General features: G+C 45.9%; 1 protein-coding gene across 4 annotated transcripts in view; it reads right to left on the bottom strand.

The window, feature by feature from the left end:
- CRLF1 (cytokine receptor like factor 1) overlaps positions 1 to 17,793 on the bottom strand; it is a 136,616-nt gene that overhangs the window by 77,866 nt on the left and 40,957 nt on the right. For 2 of the 4 annotated variants that reach the window (XM_085639393.1, XM_085639392.1), the window contains exon 2: positions 1,511 to 1,789. The exons of the other annotated variants lie outside the window; for them this stretch is intronic. In XM_085639393.1, the coding sequence (XP_085495519.1) occupies positions 1,511 to 1,789 (279 nt within the window). The remainder of the gene's footprint in view (positions 1 to 1,510; positions 1,790 to 17,793) is intronic. 4 annotated transcript variants of the gene reach the window in all.

The following is a 17,793-nucleotide window of genomic DNA, read 5'->3' as shown; positions in this document are numbered from 1 at the left end:
CTTACGTGAGGCACTTCCTAAACGCATCACAATTTTTTGTCTGAACACTTGTCGGCACCACTTTGGGAGGTTGGACCTATTCTAACTTTTTCAAAAGATACAGATGGGGGTCTATGAATACACATCAAACCACTGAAAGAAAAAACGTGGGTCATCCCAAACATTTTTTGATATTCATGTGTAATGTGCAACAAGAGCTTTACTTGTTGATAATAAATAAACGTGAGCCATCTCAACACTGTCATAAATGCGATTGCTTATTCGACCCTCTCTAAAAACCGGGACATGTATTTATTTTTGATAAAATTGTCTGGACTCCCGAACAGTCTAAGAAAATCCGGGACTGTCCGGGCTAATCCAGGACATATTGTAGGCATTTTTGCTACTCCATTATTTTAGAATGACCCTCTTATAGTCGATATTTCTACACACAACCCTGCACCCTCTGTACCAATGATCACCCCTGATACTACCTGCCAATCGCCGCCCCCCCCCCCACCAGCCCTCACGCTTCAGCCATCCCCGACCCAGCACAATTCTACAAAGTTCTGATCTATTGTGTTCATTGTGTAAATCAAAGTCATGCGACTCTGCACTGTGCTGCAATGTCACATTGTGGGATGTAGCCTTGCTAAAGCCAGTATGCCTCTCCTCATCCCAGAGTGCTCCACTATGCATTTAGGGGTATTTGGCAAACGGCCTGAAACGTTTAATTTAAAGAGAATTTAGTTTGAAGCTTTTTGTTTAAAATAAAAGTTTTAAGTTCGAGCTTTGCAGCCCTTGCCCTGTGCGCTCCAGGTGGCTAGTCCTGTAGGTAAAATAGCACATTTGCATAATTGAAGTAATCGCAGGACACTGTAATGGCCAAGGTGGAAGAATACCCTTACCAGGGTTAAGAAAAGTGGTTTTAACATTTTTCTTTGAAAAGATTTCAAACATTTTGCTTGTAGTGTCACATTAAAAGGCTTGGACAGTAACAGTTTTCACTATAAGCTTTTTTCTCTGGCAGCCATAAAAATTGCTGCTGTTTATGGCAGAAGAGAGGTTTCCTTGAAGTCATTACGTCAGCTTTTTCGATCAGTCAGACCACAGGATCGCCCTACCAGCTTTTCACGCTCACTACATGTGTTTATGACATGGTGATTTGGAAAAGCCCGATATTGTATATACATTGATTTTGGCACTTGTTATAGAAGGGCTTCTTGCCAAATTGTTCCTTTACCCCAATTAATACCTCACCGTTCCAGAACGTCCCTCAACTGACCCACAAACACAAGAGATTGTTGGACTGGACTTTAGATAATAAACACTTATTATAACCTTTCTATTTCTTGCTTTTACGACTGAGGCGGTTGGATTACAAAGGGAAACTGTTTTTGCCAGAGCACATAACTTTTCATCGCCCCAAATGATTCCCTGGTAAACCAGCACGCACGCTCTCTTTGCTCATGGCTGGGGAATTTTTGGCGGGAAGTCACCTTTTTTCTAGACACAAGAATCAAAGACATACATCCAACATAAAGACACGAGCCCGCCAGAATGCGCCCGTCTCTGCCGTGACACACCAGGTTATCGCCCGACTGTTGCTTGGACCCGTTCAAGTTGGCGATGGTCACATGGAGGGTGGAGCTGTTGAGGACCACATACTGCTCCGCGGGGAGGCGGCGTCCATTCAGAGTCCAGAACAGGTCCTCGGCCCTCAGGCTCGGGTCAGTGCTCACTGAGCAGGTCGCAGTTAGGGTGGATCCTATCGGGAGCACCGGGTCCTGCGGCACAATGACTGCAGGATCTGCAGAACGAGATATATACAGAACAAGGTAAGTCAAGGCGAAGGCACGGGAGCCTCAAGAGAGGATTGAGTCCTGTCTGTAGGAAAAGCACATTAAGAGAGAAATAGCCACTTTTATATAAGTTGTGCCACCATGGATGTCGATTCACCAAAATACCAGAGGAAGTGACATCACCCACCCTGTGACCCTTTTTTGACATCACGCATTGTATCCAGAGTCCCGCTATCGGACCTTCAACAGCCTGCTATTTTCTGCTGAGAGCCCAGATTAAGGACAAATAGTGAAAACTAGAGACAGTAAACAACGCTCTAAAATCCCTGCTCAATTTCTAGACTTCTTTCTGCCATTATGAGCCCACTGACAAGGGTTCACAAGGCCGGAGCAAGGGGTAATACAAAGGCTGCCTCATCTTGATTCCACCTTGTGCCTCTTACTTTCACCACCCTACCCTTTTCTGTTTCATTATCTTATGACTACTAGTAATTCATAGTCATGATTCCATTCCATGACTTTCTTCACCCGCCAGTCACCTCCTGTATCATTATCAGAATATTAATCAAGAATATTAAGCCTGCTAGTCTTGATTTACCTCCTGCTCCTTTCTGTCATCACTCTACACTTTCTTTTTTCTTATTGATACCGAGGCTGCCTGGTCTTGATTCCACCTCATGCCTCTTTCTTCCACACCCTACACTTCCATCGCTTTATCTCATGAACTTTGAGTCTGCCTCGTCTTGATTCCACCTCATGCCTCTTTCTTCCACCACCCTTCACTTGCTATCTCTTTATTTTAATAATGCTGAGGCTGCCTGGTCTTGATTCCACCTCATGCCTCTTTCTTTCACCACCTTCCACTTACCATCTCTTTATCTCATGAAATTTGAGTCTGCCTGGTCTTGATTCCACTTCATGTCTCTTTCTTCCACCACCCTACACTTCCTGTCTTTTTATCTTAATAATGTAGAGGCCGCCTGGTCTTGATTCCACCTCATGCCTCTTTCTTCCACTATCCTACACTTCTTATCTCTTGACCTTATTAATACTGAGGCTGCCTGGTCTTGATTCTACCTCATGCCTTTCTTCCACCACCCTACACTTCCTGTTTCCTTATCTCATGAATACCGAGGCTTCCTGGTCTTGATGCCACCTCATGCCTCTTTCTTCCACCACCCTACACTTCCTGTCTATCTCATGAACACCAAGGCTGTCTAGGCTTGACTCCACCATATGTCTCTTTCTTCTACCACCCTACACTTCCTGTCTCTTTTGCTCATGTATACCAATGCTGCCTAGTTTTAATTCCAACTCATGTATTTTTCTTCGATCACCCTACACTTCCTGTCTCTTTATCTCATGAATACTGAGGCTGCCTACTCTTGATGTCACCGTGTGCCTCTTCCTTCCTTCCCCCTACATTTCCTGTCTCTTTATCTCATGAACACCAAGGCTGCCTTCCCTAGATACCACCTGATGCCTCTTTCTTCCACCAACTGATATTTATTTTCTTTCTTTTATGAATACCAAGACTGCCTAGTCTTGATTCCATCTCATGCCTCTTTGTTCCTCCACCTTACAGCTTTTTTCTGTTTATCTGTCTTGCAGGTTCTTTTTCATCTCTGCTTTCTCTCTTTGTCACTTTTTTCCTATCTTTCTCCCATTTCTTCTTTTCTCTCTTCTACACTGGGTCAAAGTTGAATAAAGAAATATACATCTTGGTCCCACAAATGACTGCTAGTAACCACCACCTGCAACCACCAGCATATATTATGCTCTGAGGGCAGGCCATGGCTAGCAGTTGCTACCCCTGTCTATGCATATGTGGCATCCATGTGTAAATGCATTGTAAAAATGGGTTATATGTATTTATTTCTTGTGAAGCATTTTTCATATGTAATACGATTTTTACAAAATGTTAAAAAAAAATCCGGAGTTTTATACAGCCCACATTTGACTCGAAGGTATCAGGTATCACAGCGCTTTACATGAGCCCCAGTTACGCTACAAAAGGACACATTCATTTTTTTGGTTAGGCACGAGGAGATAAAGTGATTTGCCTAGAATCACAGGATGTTGAGCGTCGTTGCTGAGATTGGAACCCGGTTCCCCAGATTTGAGGTCCACCGCCCTAGCTGTTAGGCCACATCCTCTCCCCAATGAATAATTTTCAATAAGAAAATTGGCGCAAGCTAATTATGCCCAATTTTGTTTTGCCCATGTGCCAAGAAGCAGCACAAAACTGCCTCATTTCAAGTTGTCTTTCCTTTCCTGTTTGATAAGGTGAGAACATTGTTGTGCTCTAGTTCTTGTTGTTTAAACAAAAAGAATTTGAATCAGTCTGTTTCATTAGGTTGCACCTGCAACAGCGCATGCGCTCTCGTTTGCGGGAGATATTGAATACAACAAGGGGCTTGTAGCCCGCCCATTGGTTAACATTCATGAGCTTCATTGTCACTCTTATTTGCTGCCTTTCAGTTGAACACCGTGTGCTGCCTCCACTTCCTCTTCTTGCGGCTGCAGCATGGAACAAGTACTAATTGCTTCAGCTTGATTGCTATCCTTCTGCTGAATGCACTGTGATTGAGATATTGCTTTTATTTTTTTTCTACTTCACTGTCGGCCTTGTTGGCTCTTTTGCCATTTGTAGGTATGTTTTACTATGCCCCACACACACTTTAAAGTGGCCCTTTTCTCCTTTGAAATAGATGTTTATTGTGACAACAGATGTTATCTATTTTTATTGTTACAACAGTTATCTGCTTCCAAATGTATTTTCAGTAAGCCATGGACTTGCGCTCAATTGCTTTCTTTATCTGATAGCATTTTCTGCCAGTAGTCATATTTGTTTTTCTTTTTCATACATAGGGTTTTTTTTTATTTTCTCAGAATCACAGGGTTGTTGCACCAAAACTAACAAGCATTGGCAACGCCGATAGGTCGCGTCTTAGTGACTGTTGGCCCTGCCATTTCCTTTTGTTCAAGCTGTGCAACATGGGCATTGCCGACTTGGGCAATGATCTGTAACCATGCTATTTAGCATCTGGGTTTTCCATATTTATAAAACAAGCTTTGGCATAGCCAATAGGTCTCGCCTTTGGGACCTTATAAGTGTTTAGTTATCGAGCACAATATCCTTGGTGCAACAACATCAACTGTTGCATGGCTAAACACTTATAAGTTCCCAAAGGTGAGACCTATTGGCTATGCCAATGCTTGTTTTTATTGACCCTACTTAAACTTTCCAGTGACGTGGGTTTAGTAACGTGTATTTTGTTAGACACAACAGTATGCACACAGAAGAGGGAGGAGCTAAGATAACTTGTTTCCTGCTGACTATGTTCTCTTTATTCCGATTAGCTGCAGCAGTAGAACCACGACACATGGTTGCCTCCCTATTGGCAAACGTAAATTCTGCTTTTCGGCACCAGCTCAGATTGGTTCAGTGGAATAGAACCATTGCACATTCATGCACTCTGATTTGACATTGTTAGCCTGCTGCTCTAGGAAGCGGAGTTCTTCTAGGAAGCGTGCCTGTTCAGAATGCTGTGGTGCAAAGAAGTCGTTCGTAAATGCTCGCTCTTAGTAAATCACCCTAGTGCTCCTCGTGTTTACTTTGAGATGAGGAATGAGATTGGCCGAAGTGACGCTTGATGTCTACCATGCCAGACTCACTCACACCTTTAAATCTTTCCTGAATAACAACCTAGAACTGTGCGTTAAGCCCGTGTTTTTACCCCATTTTCCGGGGGGGGCGGGGGTGTTGCTGATATGCTCTAAATTCTTGCTCAGAAATGCTCCCGATAGTTTAAACTTACTGCAACTTTTCAGGGAAGTTATGTTGGAAAATATTCGGCTCAATTTTTGCAACTTCTTTTCAGGGTAAATACTTCTGTGGTTAGGAGATTTGATTCCGCCAATTTGCTCACTCGCTGCTGTTCAGTTTATGCTTACCACTAGTGTACTTGCTGCCGCCAACAGCCAGGTGTGATTAGAAAAAAATAGCGGCAATGCATCATCCCAAAAACGCGCATAATCTAGAACAATAAAGCATTTAGTTGAAAAAATAAACCCAGATTGAAACCCCAACGTCCTGCAATTCACTCCAGAATGGTGAACACAGCGTGAGCGATTGTTTCTAACGCTGACGTTATTATTTTATGTGTTTTAAGTATGCTAATTAATTTAAAAATTATGCATTGTCCTTAAATTGAGAGGAACGAGCACCATGCTAAGATGGCCACCACTCTCACAGGAAGTAAAACTTTGCCTTCAGACTTTTTTTTCTCTATTTCCATGCCGCTCGTAACCTGTAACAGCTAAACATAGAAGAGGCGATTTTCCTTTATGCATGATGGCGCAGGGTCCAGTACTTATTACATTGCATCTGGCTGCCTTCGCCTGGAACGTCTTCAGTGTATTGAAGAACTTGGAGATCACTGGCCTGACCCCGAGAGGGGTCGACGGAAGAGAAATGTAAGGTGGGCGTGATATTGCGTGACGGAGATGCACCCTCTGCGAGAATCCCGAACGCTTGTAAGCGCGATGGCGGGGGAGGGGCAGAGGCAGGGAGCAAGCAAGAGGAAAGACAGATGCCGCTGAAGGCTGGCGGTTCGCGCGTGCACGCTCGCGTGTACGCAAGGGCTAGGCCAGCCAGCAGCACTTCGAAAACTCACCTACTAAATGTCTCTCCGTGCAGCGCATGTGCGCTGACTCAGCGAGATCTAAAAAAGGACTATGATGCATCCAGTGATAATGCACTTTAAAAAAAAAAGCGGATTAGCCCTGGCTGCATCATTGTGGTTTTTTAAATCAGTTTTAGCCACTCTGCAAAGCATCTGCATGGCTCCTAAACGTTGCAATAGCTGTTATAGACAAGACATGTTGGCTTTTCCAGTGCTTGTTTTTTTACCCAGCTACAAAGTTTTAGTCCTATTTACTGCATTTCATATTAGAGAAGAATCATAAATGATGGCAAATTGATGTCTGTTTTATTGCAACGAAGCAAAACATAACATAATATCTCCTGCGTTATATTGTATAAGTTGTCAACTGAGAAACTATTAGACCTGTACTCACACACCATTTTTTGGCGCTTCATGCCATAGTTTTGACATCCTTTCTTTCTGTAAAGAATTACGCTTACTCTTAGCCATGCAGTGTTACTTATGGGATCATTTAAAGTTTGGTGAGTGGCCTGCTAGGTCAGCAGATGCCATTGCCTCAGTCCCCATGGTGGAAGGTTGCACCCCCTGTAGGGGCAGGTATCACTGTGCCTCCAGTGTATTTGTTGGTGTATCAGATGTAGTTGAGATGTAGTTGAAATGTATATCCGGCCTGCTCAGCACTCAGATTTTTTTCCTGAAACAACTTTCCTAGTTGGGAGTTTTGTTCCAGAGAAATAAAAAATAAATAGCCCTGACACGCAGGAAGTTTTGTCAATGCACGTGGGGGCTATTGTTTGCTTTTCCTCGCATGGCGGGCCAGAACAGGGAAAATCAGTCACCCTGTGGTGAATGGGGAGCCAAATCAAGGTTTTCCAGCGGCAGAGCCAGCTGAGCGTCCACCCTCCAAAACCCAGTTGTTTCCACAAATCCAAATCTAAATGAGGCGAGAGAACTGTAAATTTGGTAGGGGGAACTACACCAATGTAACAAGGAGGTGTTACTGACTTCAAAATATGGAAGGCTGCAGATCACAAAGGATGTCAGCAGCAAGTATCGAACTCACTGAGACATGTACTCAGTTAATTATCTTCTCAGTTTCTGCGTTCTTGCCAACAGTTAAACCCTACTATTGACTATTGTTTAATAATTTATTTTTTGTATTCACAAGCTAAAGCTTGAGAACTACAAGAATTCTAAAAAGAGATTGTCCACATGCTTCAGTTTACGTCCTTTGTTAGTGTATCTTTGAAGTTCTGCTTGTGCCATCATTTCACTAAAGGTATTGTGGTAGTGGAAGAGACATCATACGCACTTTGACCTCCATACCTGATGAATCATTGGACATGCCCTCTAATGACTTTGACCCAATTATATCATACATCCTGATCTGCATTTTGGATTATTTGGAGATGCTTGTTTTCAGATAGATGAGCAGACAAATTGCTGGTATGGTCCCACTAAACTTTTGCTGGATTACCTGCCATTAGTGAGATTGGAGAGTATTGTAGTGAGAACCCCTAAACGTCATCTCAGCAGCAAGAATGGTGAATTGATCATTGTCATGTTAGCCAACGGTGTTGAGGATAGGCACTGAAGGTCAGACCTAATCCAGGGTCTGATGATAATCACGTACATGAGACCCCCCTGGCCAACACCGTCAGATTGCACGGACTCAACATCATCTCATATGCTGACAACACCCAGCGCATCCTCTCGCTTTCAGAAGAACCCTCCACCACCAGAGCCAGCTTCCACAGATGTATGATGAACGTCGCCGACTGGATGAAGGACAACTGTCTCAAGCTTAACACAGACAAGACAGAAGTCCTCATCTTTGGGAACAACATCTCGCAATGGAAAGATGCTTGGTGGCCTGCTGAACTCGGCCCTTCCCCCACCCCAACAGACCACGACTGTAACCTCAGCATCATCTTGGACAGCAAATTATTCTGAAACAGGTAACCCAGTCTCATTTGCCTGCTTCCACACCCTACACATGCACCATAACATTTTTAGGTGGCTCCCAACCAACACCAGAAGGACTGTCACTCGGACCTTCATCACCAGCAGACTGGACTACGGGAACACTCTCACTGCACGCCTCCTGAAGAGACTACAGACATTACAAAGCTCAGCTGTAAGACTTATCTTTGACCTCCCCAGATGGAATCTAATCACTTCACACCTCAAGAAGGTCCATTGGCTACCCATCCAGAAAAGATGCCAGTTGACCCATGCATACAAAGCCCTGCATAAGAAGGACCAGCATACATCAACAACAGGCGCGGTGCGTCCGTTGGGGTGTTGCCCCCCGCCCCCGCACCCAGCTCCCTCCTCGGTGTCTCTGAACTTAGTTTACTTAAGTTCAGAGACGCCGAGGGTGGGGAGAACTGACAATGCATGTCAGTCAGCATGACGTCGGACCGTGGGCGGTCCGGCGTCATGTTGACTGACATGCATTGTCAGACAAGCCAGGGAAAGGCAGCACTGCAGCACAAGTGCGCATGAGTGGGCATGGAGAGTAATTTTTAGCCCGTGCTCAGTCATGCGTACTTGTGTTTTTACTGCCTTGCGCATGTCCATTAGGAGCCCCTCGGTCTCCTATTGGGCAGGCGGCGGGCGTAGCGTAAGCTGTGCCCTCAGCCAATCCTGGCGCTGCTGCAGTGCCAGGATTGGCTGAGGGGTTACCACTCTAGTGCTGACGTGGTGTCCGGTTTGAAGGGGGCAGAGGCGCCAACGCAGACCAGGAGCAGAGGCGGTCAGGTAAGTTTTTGTTTTAATTTTATTCAGTTCTCACGCTGCTGGTGGTAGGGTTGGGGTGGTGTTTAGAGTTAGGTGGTAGGGTTGGGGTGGTGTTTAGGGTTGAAATTTGCTAGGGTTCCTGGAGTCTAGGGCTCAGGGCCCGATTCAGGTTCGTGCATAATGGTGTTGGGAAGGATTTAGGGTGGTTTTGCAAAATTCCATCCAGATTTGGCTGAGTTGGGGTTGGAAAGGTTTGGCTGGATTTGATGCAGATTTGGCTGGGTTGGTGTTGGGAAGGTTTTAGGGTGGTTTTTCAAAATTCCATCCAGATTTGGCTGATTTTGGGGTGTTTTTGTGGATTTGCGGGGGGCTTGTGTTTGGGTGAAAAGTCGTACCCCTTCCAGTGGATGGATTTGTGTAAATCTTGCTGAGATTCTTGGGAATGGCTGGAACTAGTGTCCCAGTGAGTTTGAAGATGATCGAAGTAGTGGAAGTGCGAAAAAAGAGCATTTTTTGTGAAGGCCCGGATTGCAATGTAATCCAATGGGCGGTGTTGGGGTGCGTGGAGAAGTGTTTTTTAGGGGGTTCCAGTGGATCGACAGGAACGGGGCTGCTGTGAGTGGCAGGGAGGTGGAATTGATGGGTGTGCAGGAAGTTTGGGAGGAATCGTTCGATGGGAAGGGTGGTTTTTGGCAAAGTCGAGGAAGGGAAAGAGCTGCCATAGGAGCCCATGTTAAACGTGAGTTTTGCATGTTTTTGGTGTTCGATTGTAGGGTGTTGCAGGTGGTTCCGAGTGGATTTGCTTAGCTGGGATCAGAGTTGGGAAGGTCTAATTCTGATTGCAAGTGTTTTGAAGAAAATCCATGGAGGGGAAGGTGTTTTTTGGGCCTAGTTTCAGAGTGCGTTTTGACGCGACTTTAGGCCTTTGGGATCTGGCGGTAATGCACATGTTTGGGATGTTAATTTAGGGTGTTCTAGGTTTTTGGGAATGGGTCTAGGGGTGTGGAAGCAATGGTGGGAAGGTCTAGTTTGTGTGAAAAAGAGCAGTTTGGTTGTAGTTGAAGGGGAAAGGGTAATTTGGCCCTGTTTTCTAGGTGTATTTTGCGCCATTGGCGAAGATTGCCTGTACTGGGTAATTACAGGTGTGCGGGATACGAATAAGCTAGAGCGATAGAAATAAACAGATAGCGGTTGGAGAGAGAGAGGTGAGGAGAGGTAGAGGCCAGGATAAACGGGAGCGTGTGCACCACACCAGGCTTGGCAGCTTTATCTCCCACCTTTGCGCCAAAGTGGTAAGCTAGTGTCCAGGTTATGTTATGGGGCACTCCTCCAGCACTTTTACGCCCCGCCATTTTCAAATGTCACCAGCCTCCCCTAATCAACAAATGCATGACTTTCCACCAGACACCTGAGATCCAACTACCTCTTCCTCGCCGACACACTCCGGATCCGCCAAGCCAACAGTGGATGACGCACCTTCTCTCACCTGGCGCCAAAAGCCTGGAACGACCTTCCCCTGCACCCTAGGCCTGCCTCATTGCTCTGGGATTTCAGGACAGGACTCAAGACCTAACTGTTCAAATGAACAGGCACCATGAAGCATCTAGCATCCCCAGCGCCTTGAGACCCTTACCAGTGATTTGATGCGCTTTATTAATCCTGCTTGACTGATAGATCTTTGACTATGTAAATGTGTTCCATTTAGATACACTGACGAGTTTATCCCAAAAATGTGGAATGGATTTGGCACTCTTGGACCTAGATTGGACTCTCCTGGTGTAGACAACTGTTCTGTTCTGTCACAAGGTAGCAGTGGTTATGATATGGCCCATGATCTCCCTGTAGCTGTCCACCCCTTACTCTGCCCAGTGTATAGTGTGTTTTTTTTTACCCCGTCTCTGCTGTATGTGTGGTTTTTCACTTGGTTTACTCACTTCCTGTCCTTTCTCGAATGATCTGTGGAGCCTTGCATTCTTACTGGATGGCCCGTGCTTACAGCTTCACACATCTTAAGAAGGCTGTTTCCTTGGGGCTTCCTGCAGCCTGTGGTTTCCTGGTGGGTGTGAGTGCTACGCTGTAATTTTCTGGTGTGTGGTCTCTAGATGCTGCGCTTTTTGCCGACTGCTCGCAAGCTGTGTGGTGGTGTTGAGGTTTCTCACATATTTGCTTCCACTGTTGCGGTTTCTGTTTTATCTTCTTGGTATTTTCCTTCTTTCGGTCCAGCATTGCTCTGCTTTGTCGAGGTGTCTTGCAGACGCGTTTGCACAGAGCCCTCCAATGCTAGATGTTTATCAGTGTCCCTCACTGATGTCGCCGATCCAGAACGATCAGATGGATGCAAGTCGCGCAACAGGTAAGCAGGTTCCAGTTCAATTCACTGTATTTAAATCCACTTTGCGCGGATGTCGTGACACCCTGACCCGGATTCAGCTCTCGCGGACCCATCTTCGATACCCCATTTAATCATTTGAAGATCAGGCACCCTCTTTTTTAAATGATCTCTTTCGCTTTCACTGCCATCCGGTTATTTTACGGACTTCTATTTAGCAGCAGGAGCGTTTCGATAAACAAAATACTGATTTCGCGAACAGAACAATGTCTCTGTCTCGTGAAGGCCATCCCTCTGAAAGGTTGGAGCGGGAGAGAGACCCTATGGAACCGGAACCTCTCTGCATGAACGCGTGCAGCTCCCGCCCAAAATATAAAATGGCGACCAGGGCAGAGCAGGCAGTTTCTTGTTTATCTCACCCCTTGTAATGCCAGGCGGGTCTGAATCGCCTCGTTTCCAGGGCTCGAGTCGGGGTACCACGCGGGTGGACGGCGTCCCCCCACTTATTTTACTGGGTTGTTACCGGGTGGACGCCGTCCCCCCTGCCCAAAAGATGTAGCCGGTATCCGAGTCTGCACCTACGTGCGAATGAATGCCTTTCAAATGCACCCGAGGCTCAGAATAATCTCCCCTTCCACCTCGCGCCCTCCCCTTGCCAGCCTTTCTCAGAGCCAAGCCGAGGCGCCAAGGCTTCAAGGAGCTGCGCTATCAACACGCCGAGCATGCCACTTCTAGGGACCCCGACAGATGCCCGTACTGCCTACGGCCCGAGTCTGTAATAACCGTGTAGTCCGAGGAATGGGTCCTGTGTATAGTGTGTTCTTGTGTTTTGAGTGACTGCCACTTATTGAAGTATTATACCTCTACTTGTATCTTGTATGTATTCACGCATTTCAGACGGAGACCAGCAAATTTCGTGACAATTCCTGTTGTGACGTCACTTCCGTTGACACAACCTAACTCGAGCGTCCCCCCACTTCTTTTTTAGGACTTGTGCCCTGCTCGTTTCACTATCCGAACTGGTGTGGAAGGTTTGGCGGACGTGGATTCAAACTTGTAATGGTCCTGTTGTATGGTATTATTTTTTTATTGCATGTTTTTCTCTCGCTTCTCCTAGCCAGGCCCGGCCCTATTAGTATTTATCGGCTGTAGGTCTTGTGAGCAGTCCTCTCGCTTGCCCACTCCCACCATAGACCCTTTATTAACTAGTCTTGGCAAAGTGTTTTTCCTGCTACTGCGTGGTACATCGTTGACTGTCTACTGAGGGGTCTGTACATGTTCTTCACTTCTAACTCACTGCATCTGGTGGAACCATATATACCCTTAGCCAAGGTGTCTGAGGGTTGTACCACAGCTGCCTCTAGGAGTTAGACTATAGATTCTTTACTGAATGGTTTTTGCAATCTACCACCCCTTCTACTCTGTGGTACATCATAGACCCTCAGCTGAGGGGTCTATATATTTTATTGGCTTGTGACATCACCTTTTCTGGGTACACCGTATAGGCCATTCATCAAGGTATGTGAGGGCTGTGCCTCATCCACCCCTTGGTGGTAGACTATGGATCCTTCACCAAGGTATCTGGGGGCCGTGCCTCATCCGCCTCTGAGTTATAATATAGACCCTTCACCAAGGTATCTGAGGGCTGTGCCTCATCCGCCCCTGAGTGGTAGACTATGGACCCTTCACTAAGGTATCTGGGGGCTGTGCCTCATCCGCCCCTGAATGGTAGACTATGGACCCTTCACCAAGGTATCTGAGGGCTGTGCCTCATCCGCCCCTGGGTGGTAACCTATGGACCCTTCATCAAGGTATCTGAGGGCTGTGTCCCATCCGCCCCTGAATGGTAGACTATGGACCCTTCACCAAGGTATCTGAGGGCTGTGCCTCATCCGCCCCTGAGTGATGGGCTATGGACTCTTCAATAAGGTATCTGAAGGCTGTGCCTCATCCGCCCCTCGGTGGTAGACTATGGACCCTTCACCAAGGTATCTGGGGGCTGTGCCTCATCCGCCCCTGAATTGTAGACTATGGACCCTTTACCAAGGTATTTGAGGGCTGTGCCTCATCCGCCCCTGGGTGGTAACCTATGGACCCTTCATCAAGGTATCTGAGGGCTGTGCCTCATCCGCCCCTGAATTGTAGACTATGGACCCTTTACCAAGGTATCTGAGGGCTGTGCCTCATCCGCCCCTGAGTGATAGACTATGGACTCTTCACTAAGGTATCTGAAGGCTGTACCTCATCCGCCCCTCGGTGGTAGACTATGGACCCTTCACCAAGGTATCTGGGGGCTGTGCCTCATCTGCCTCTGCGTGTTATAATATAAACCCTTCACCAAGATATCTGAGGGCTGTGCCTCATCCGCATCTGAGTGTTATAATATAGACCCTTCACCAAGGTATCTGAGGGCTGTGCCTCATCCGCATCTGAGTGTTATAATATAGACCCTTCATCAAGGTATCTGAGGGCTGTGCCTAATCCGCCTCTGAGTGTTATAATATGGACCCTTCACCAAGGTATCTGAGGGCTTTGCCTCTTCCTCCCATGGGTGGTAGACTATGGACCCTTCACCAAGGTATCTGGGGGCTGTGCCTCATCCGCCCATGGGTGGTACATTATAGACCCTTCACCAAGGTATCTAAGGGCAGTGCCTCATCCGCCTCTGAGTGTTCTACCATAGACCCTTCACCAAGGTATCTGAGGGCTGTGCCTCACCCGCCCATGGATGGTAGACTATAGACACTACTGAGGCACCAGTGATTTGAGACTCCACTGCTGGTGGCTGTGCCGAAAGTAGTTCTATACCATTTCACCAAAATGTATTGGTCTAAATTTGATGCTATTGAACTTATCTCAAAGTTTTCAACTAACCCTTGATTCTTTCCTCTTTCCTCTTTCCTTCCCTTGAACTTTTTTGTTCCTGTAGTTGTTTCACCATGGGAATATGCCATGTCCTATGTGCTCGCAGCTTTGCTCAGTCTCTCTTTTGCTCTCTTTCTCCCCCTCCATCTCTCTGTCTCTTTGTCTGTCTCTCTCTCTCTCAATCTCTGCAGCTCTCATTCTTCACGTCTCAACTCTGCCTTTTAATAAGCTAGGGTGCCCACACATCCATATTCTCTGATGAGCACCGGCTGAGATGTGCCTTTGCTTCCAGGGTCACGGAACCTTGTCTATATCGTTCTACTCTAACCCCACTGATAATTTGATTACCACTCTCTTCTTACTGTGGCCTTTGATTTTCTTTTTGCATGTGCCTGATGACTGCGTGTAAGTCTCATACTTCTATACTGTGGTACCCAGAGTGTTTCTTGGCACCCTGCCACTGGCACTATTGAATGTCAGTGTTGCCGAATTCCAATGCTGTTTAGCCTTGACTCCACCATATGCCTCTTCCTTCCACCGCCCTACACTTCCTGTCCTTGTATCTCATGAATGCCAAGGCTGCCTGGTCTTGCTTCCACCTCGTGCCTCTCACTTCCACCGCCCTACACTTCCTGTCTCTTTATGTCATGAATACCGAGGCTGCCTGGTCTTGATTCCACCTCTCGCCTTTTTTCCACCGCCCTACACTTCCTGTCTCTTTATCTCATGAATACTAAGACTGCCTAGTCTTGATTCTACCTCATGTCTCTTTGTTCCACCACCCTCCTCTTCCTGTCTATCTTACTCTTGTTGGGTCCTTTTCATTCTTTTCCTGCCTTTCTATCTTTTGCTCTGAATCAAAGCCAGATGAAAAGTTGAGCCCAGGTCCCCAGCACCTGCAAACCACCTGCACAAATTAAGCCCCGGACTGATGCGCGTACCTCTACCCATGTCAGGAGTGTGCAACACCATCCTCCTCAACTTCAACCGCGGCCCATAAAGCAGCTACATCCTTAGTTCTTCAAGGCCATAGTACCAGAGACATCATGGGCTGTGTCTTTCCCTTCACAAGCATTTCGGCAAACGTTCGATGAAGCTGACGGGTCCCGAGATAAACTTTATGGATTCACTGTGGGTCATTTCTTTTCGGTGAAATGGATTCGATGACATGAAAGCTAACTCTGAGAAGTCTCTGAGTGGATTGCTCCTTGAGACATCATGTAAATGTGGAGGTGTATCTGCTAGTACCAAAACTCTGGGGGCGAGGAACCCTCTTAGTATCTAGCAATACATAATATAGACGTTTTGAATTTCAGTACCTACCAGTAGAGACTCCAACTCTTTCAAATGTCCTTGTGCACAAAATGTTCAGGGGGAACCAACATTGTTCACATTTTTGAAAATTCGAGCAGCTGGATTTCAAGATGCAGGGATAAGCAAAACCGGCCCAGGCCTCTCCCTCTGCCCAACCCCACTGTCGATTACGTCAAATGCTACCGAGAGGTCAAATGAGACTGCGAGCTGATGCTGACTTAGTTGACTCGATCTGACAACTATTGTCAACACGTGCTTTGACTTGTCTGCTGTGACTTGTCCCGCTTTGTGCTATTTTCCCTGCCCATGTGCGGCATAATGTTTTCAGTTTCTTCTGCATACGCCCTCTGTTCCACGTGTATTTGAATTTTTTACACCGTCTTTGCTTCTTATGCAGTTTCTCGCATTGTATTTTTTTTTGTGGTTTATTTTTGCTTATTTTTTTATGTTTATACTTCCCTGTCCCTTTGTGCTCATCCCACACACGTGCCCTGTCATGGATGCCTCTGCCTCCTTGATTAAGGATTTTTGCTGATGACTTAATCAACATGTTTTTGCCATGAGTTGCCTGCCCTCCCTTGACTTGGAAATGTTTCTTCATCTTTGCTTTATTTATAACAGTACTCTCTCTATTCTTTTGGAGGCATTGTACAAAAAAAAACAAAGTCAGTTGAAACAATATGTCTTACATTAATCATATTGAGAGATGGAAGCCATTTTGCCACAACAAATGTTTCGATTTATGGTGTGTTCGAGTCTGCAGTCGAGTTCTCACTCGTTATTTGACATGCGAGAAGTGCCGGCTTACAAATAAAAGGAGAAAACATGAAGGTTTCACGGCATATATGTATCCTTGCCTTCCACCCTGTCATCAAGGTCTTAAAATTACATCTCTCGAAAAGGCTCAGATCTTGATATAAGAGCAAGACAGGCTTGTTGAAGTCCACTTCGAATTCGCCACTCAGAGTGCAACAATATAGACTTTATGATATCGTACAGAGTGGTATTTTAGTGGTGTATAAGTAATCTAGGGAAGGATGGGCCAGTGGCTTTCATGGCTGGGGCAGAGTCTGATGTGTCACTTTTGTAGAAGCACTTAGACGGCATAGAAGTAATGTACTGAAAAGCCTGACTCATTCCGAACAACTGGGGGCATTCTGTATCTTTTTATTTTAGCTTTACCATGATTCCCAAAAGGGACCAATCAAATGGAAATTAGTACTGGCAGCCCTCAACAGGGAGAGGTCCAGTTGAACTGCTAAGCCACAGTGGGGCTGAGTCACAAAATTATGAGCAGAGGAAGAGGTACTACAGGCGTACACTGTTATGTACTCTAACATTTCTTTGTTAATCATCTCCGAACTATCCAACTCCATACTAGTAAAAGTGCAAAGAGGGCACGCTCTTTTCTATTTGTACTAACTGTATATAAATATTCCTTGATTAGTCCCATTGTATTCACATTTTTGATGATGTAGGGCCTACTTATCTTCGCAAAAGATTGGTATAGGTGTACTACTTTACATACTCCAAAATGCCTTTGTGAATAGGCCCCAATGTCTCTGAAAGAGAAAACAACACACCCCAGTCATGTTTCAGCATTTTTGGCCTTTATCAGTGGGCTACGACTTGAGTCCTACAGCACAGCGAGCACATGGCTCACATTTGTGGAAAGCTTTGTCATTTATGCACATCGCTTCTTGAGAAATCATAGGGACAAGCTCCTGCTCCACAGGTATTGTTTGGAGGCTCCCCTATCTGTTATTTTTTTCCACATAAACAGTGACCTGAATGTGGATGGTGCAAGTTTGTGAAAAAACAAATTGATGCATCAGAAGAGAAGTCAAAGTTGCCCTGTTATATTTGTTGAGAAGCCATGCCCAGCCAAGAAATCTCCATCGTCAATCATAGACTGCAATGGTTCGCAGTGATTGATTGACAAAGGTTTGTTCAGGACTCCAAACCATCAGCCTCCGGACAGATACCTGTAGCAAACGTATCATTTTCATTAGGCATTTTAAGAGGACAAAACAGCTGGATGACAGCTTTTTGACCCGAGCCACCATAGTGAGTTTTCTGTCCAGTGTAATAC

The sequence above is a fragment of the Triturus cristatus genome, chromosome 12 (assembly GCF_964204655.1).
Source record: "Triturus cristatus chromosome 12, aTriCri1.1, whole genome shotgun sequence".
In the NCBI taxonomy this organism is placed as follows: Eukaryota; Metazoa; Chordata; class Amphibia; order Caudata; family Salamandridae; genus Triturus; species Triturus cristatus.
The sequence above is the reverse complement of the archived record's forward strand: the minus strand, read 5'-3'. Positions and strand labels throughout refer to the sequence as shown.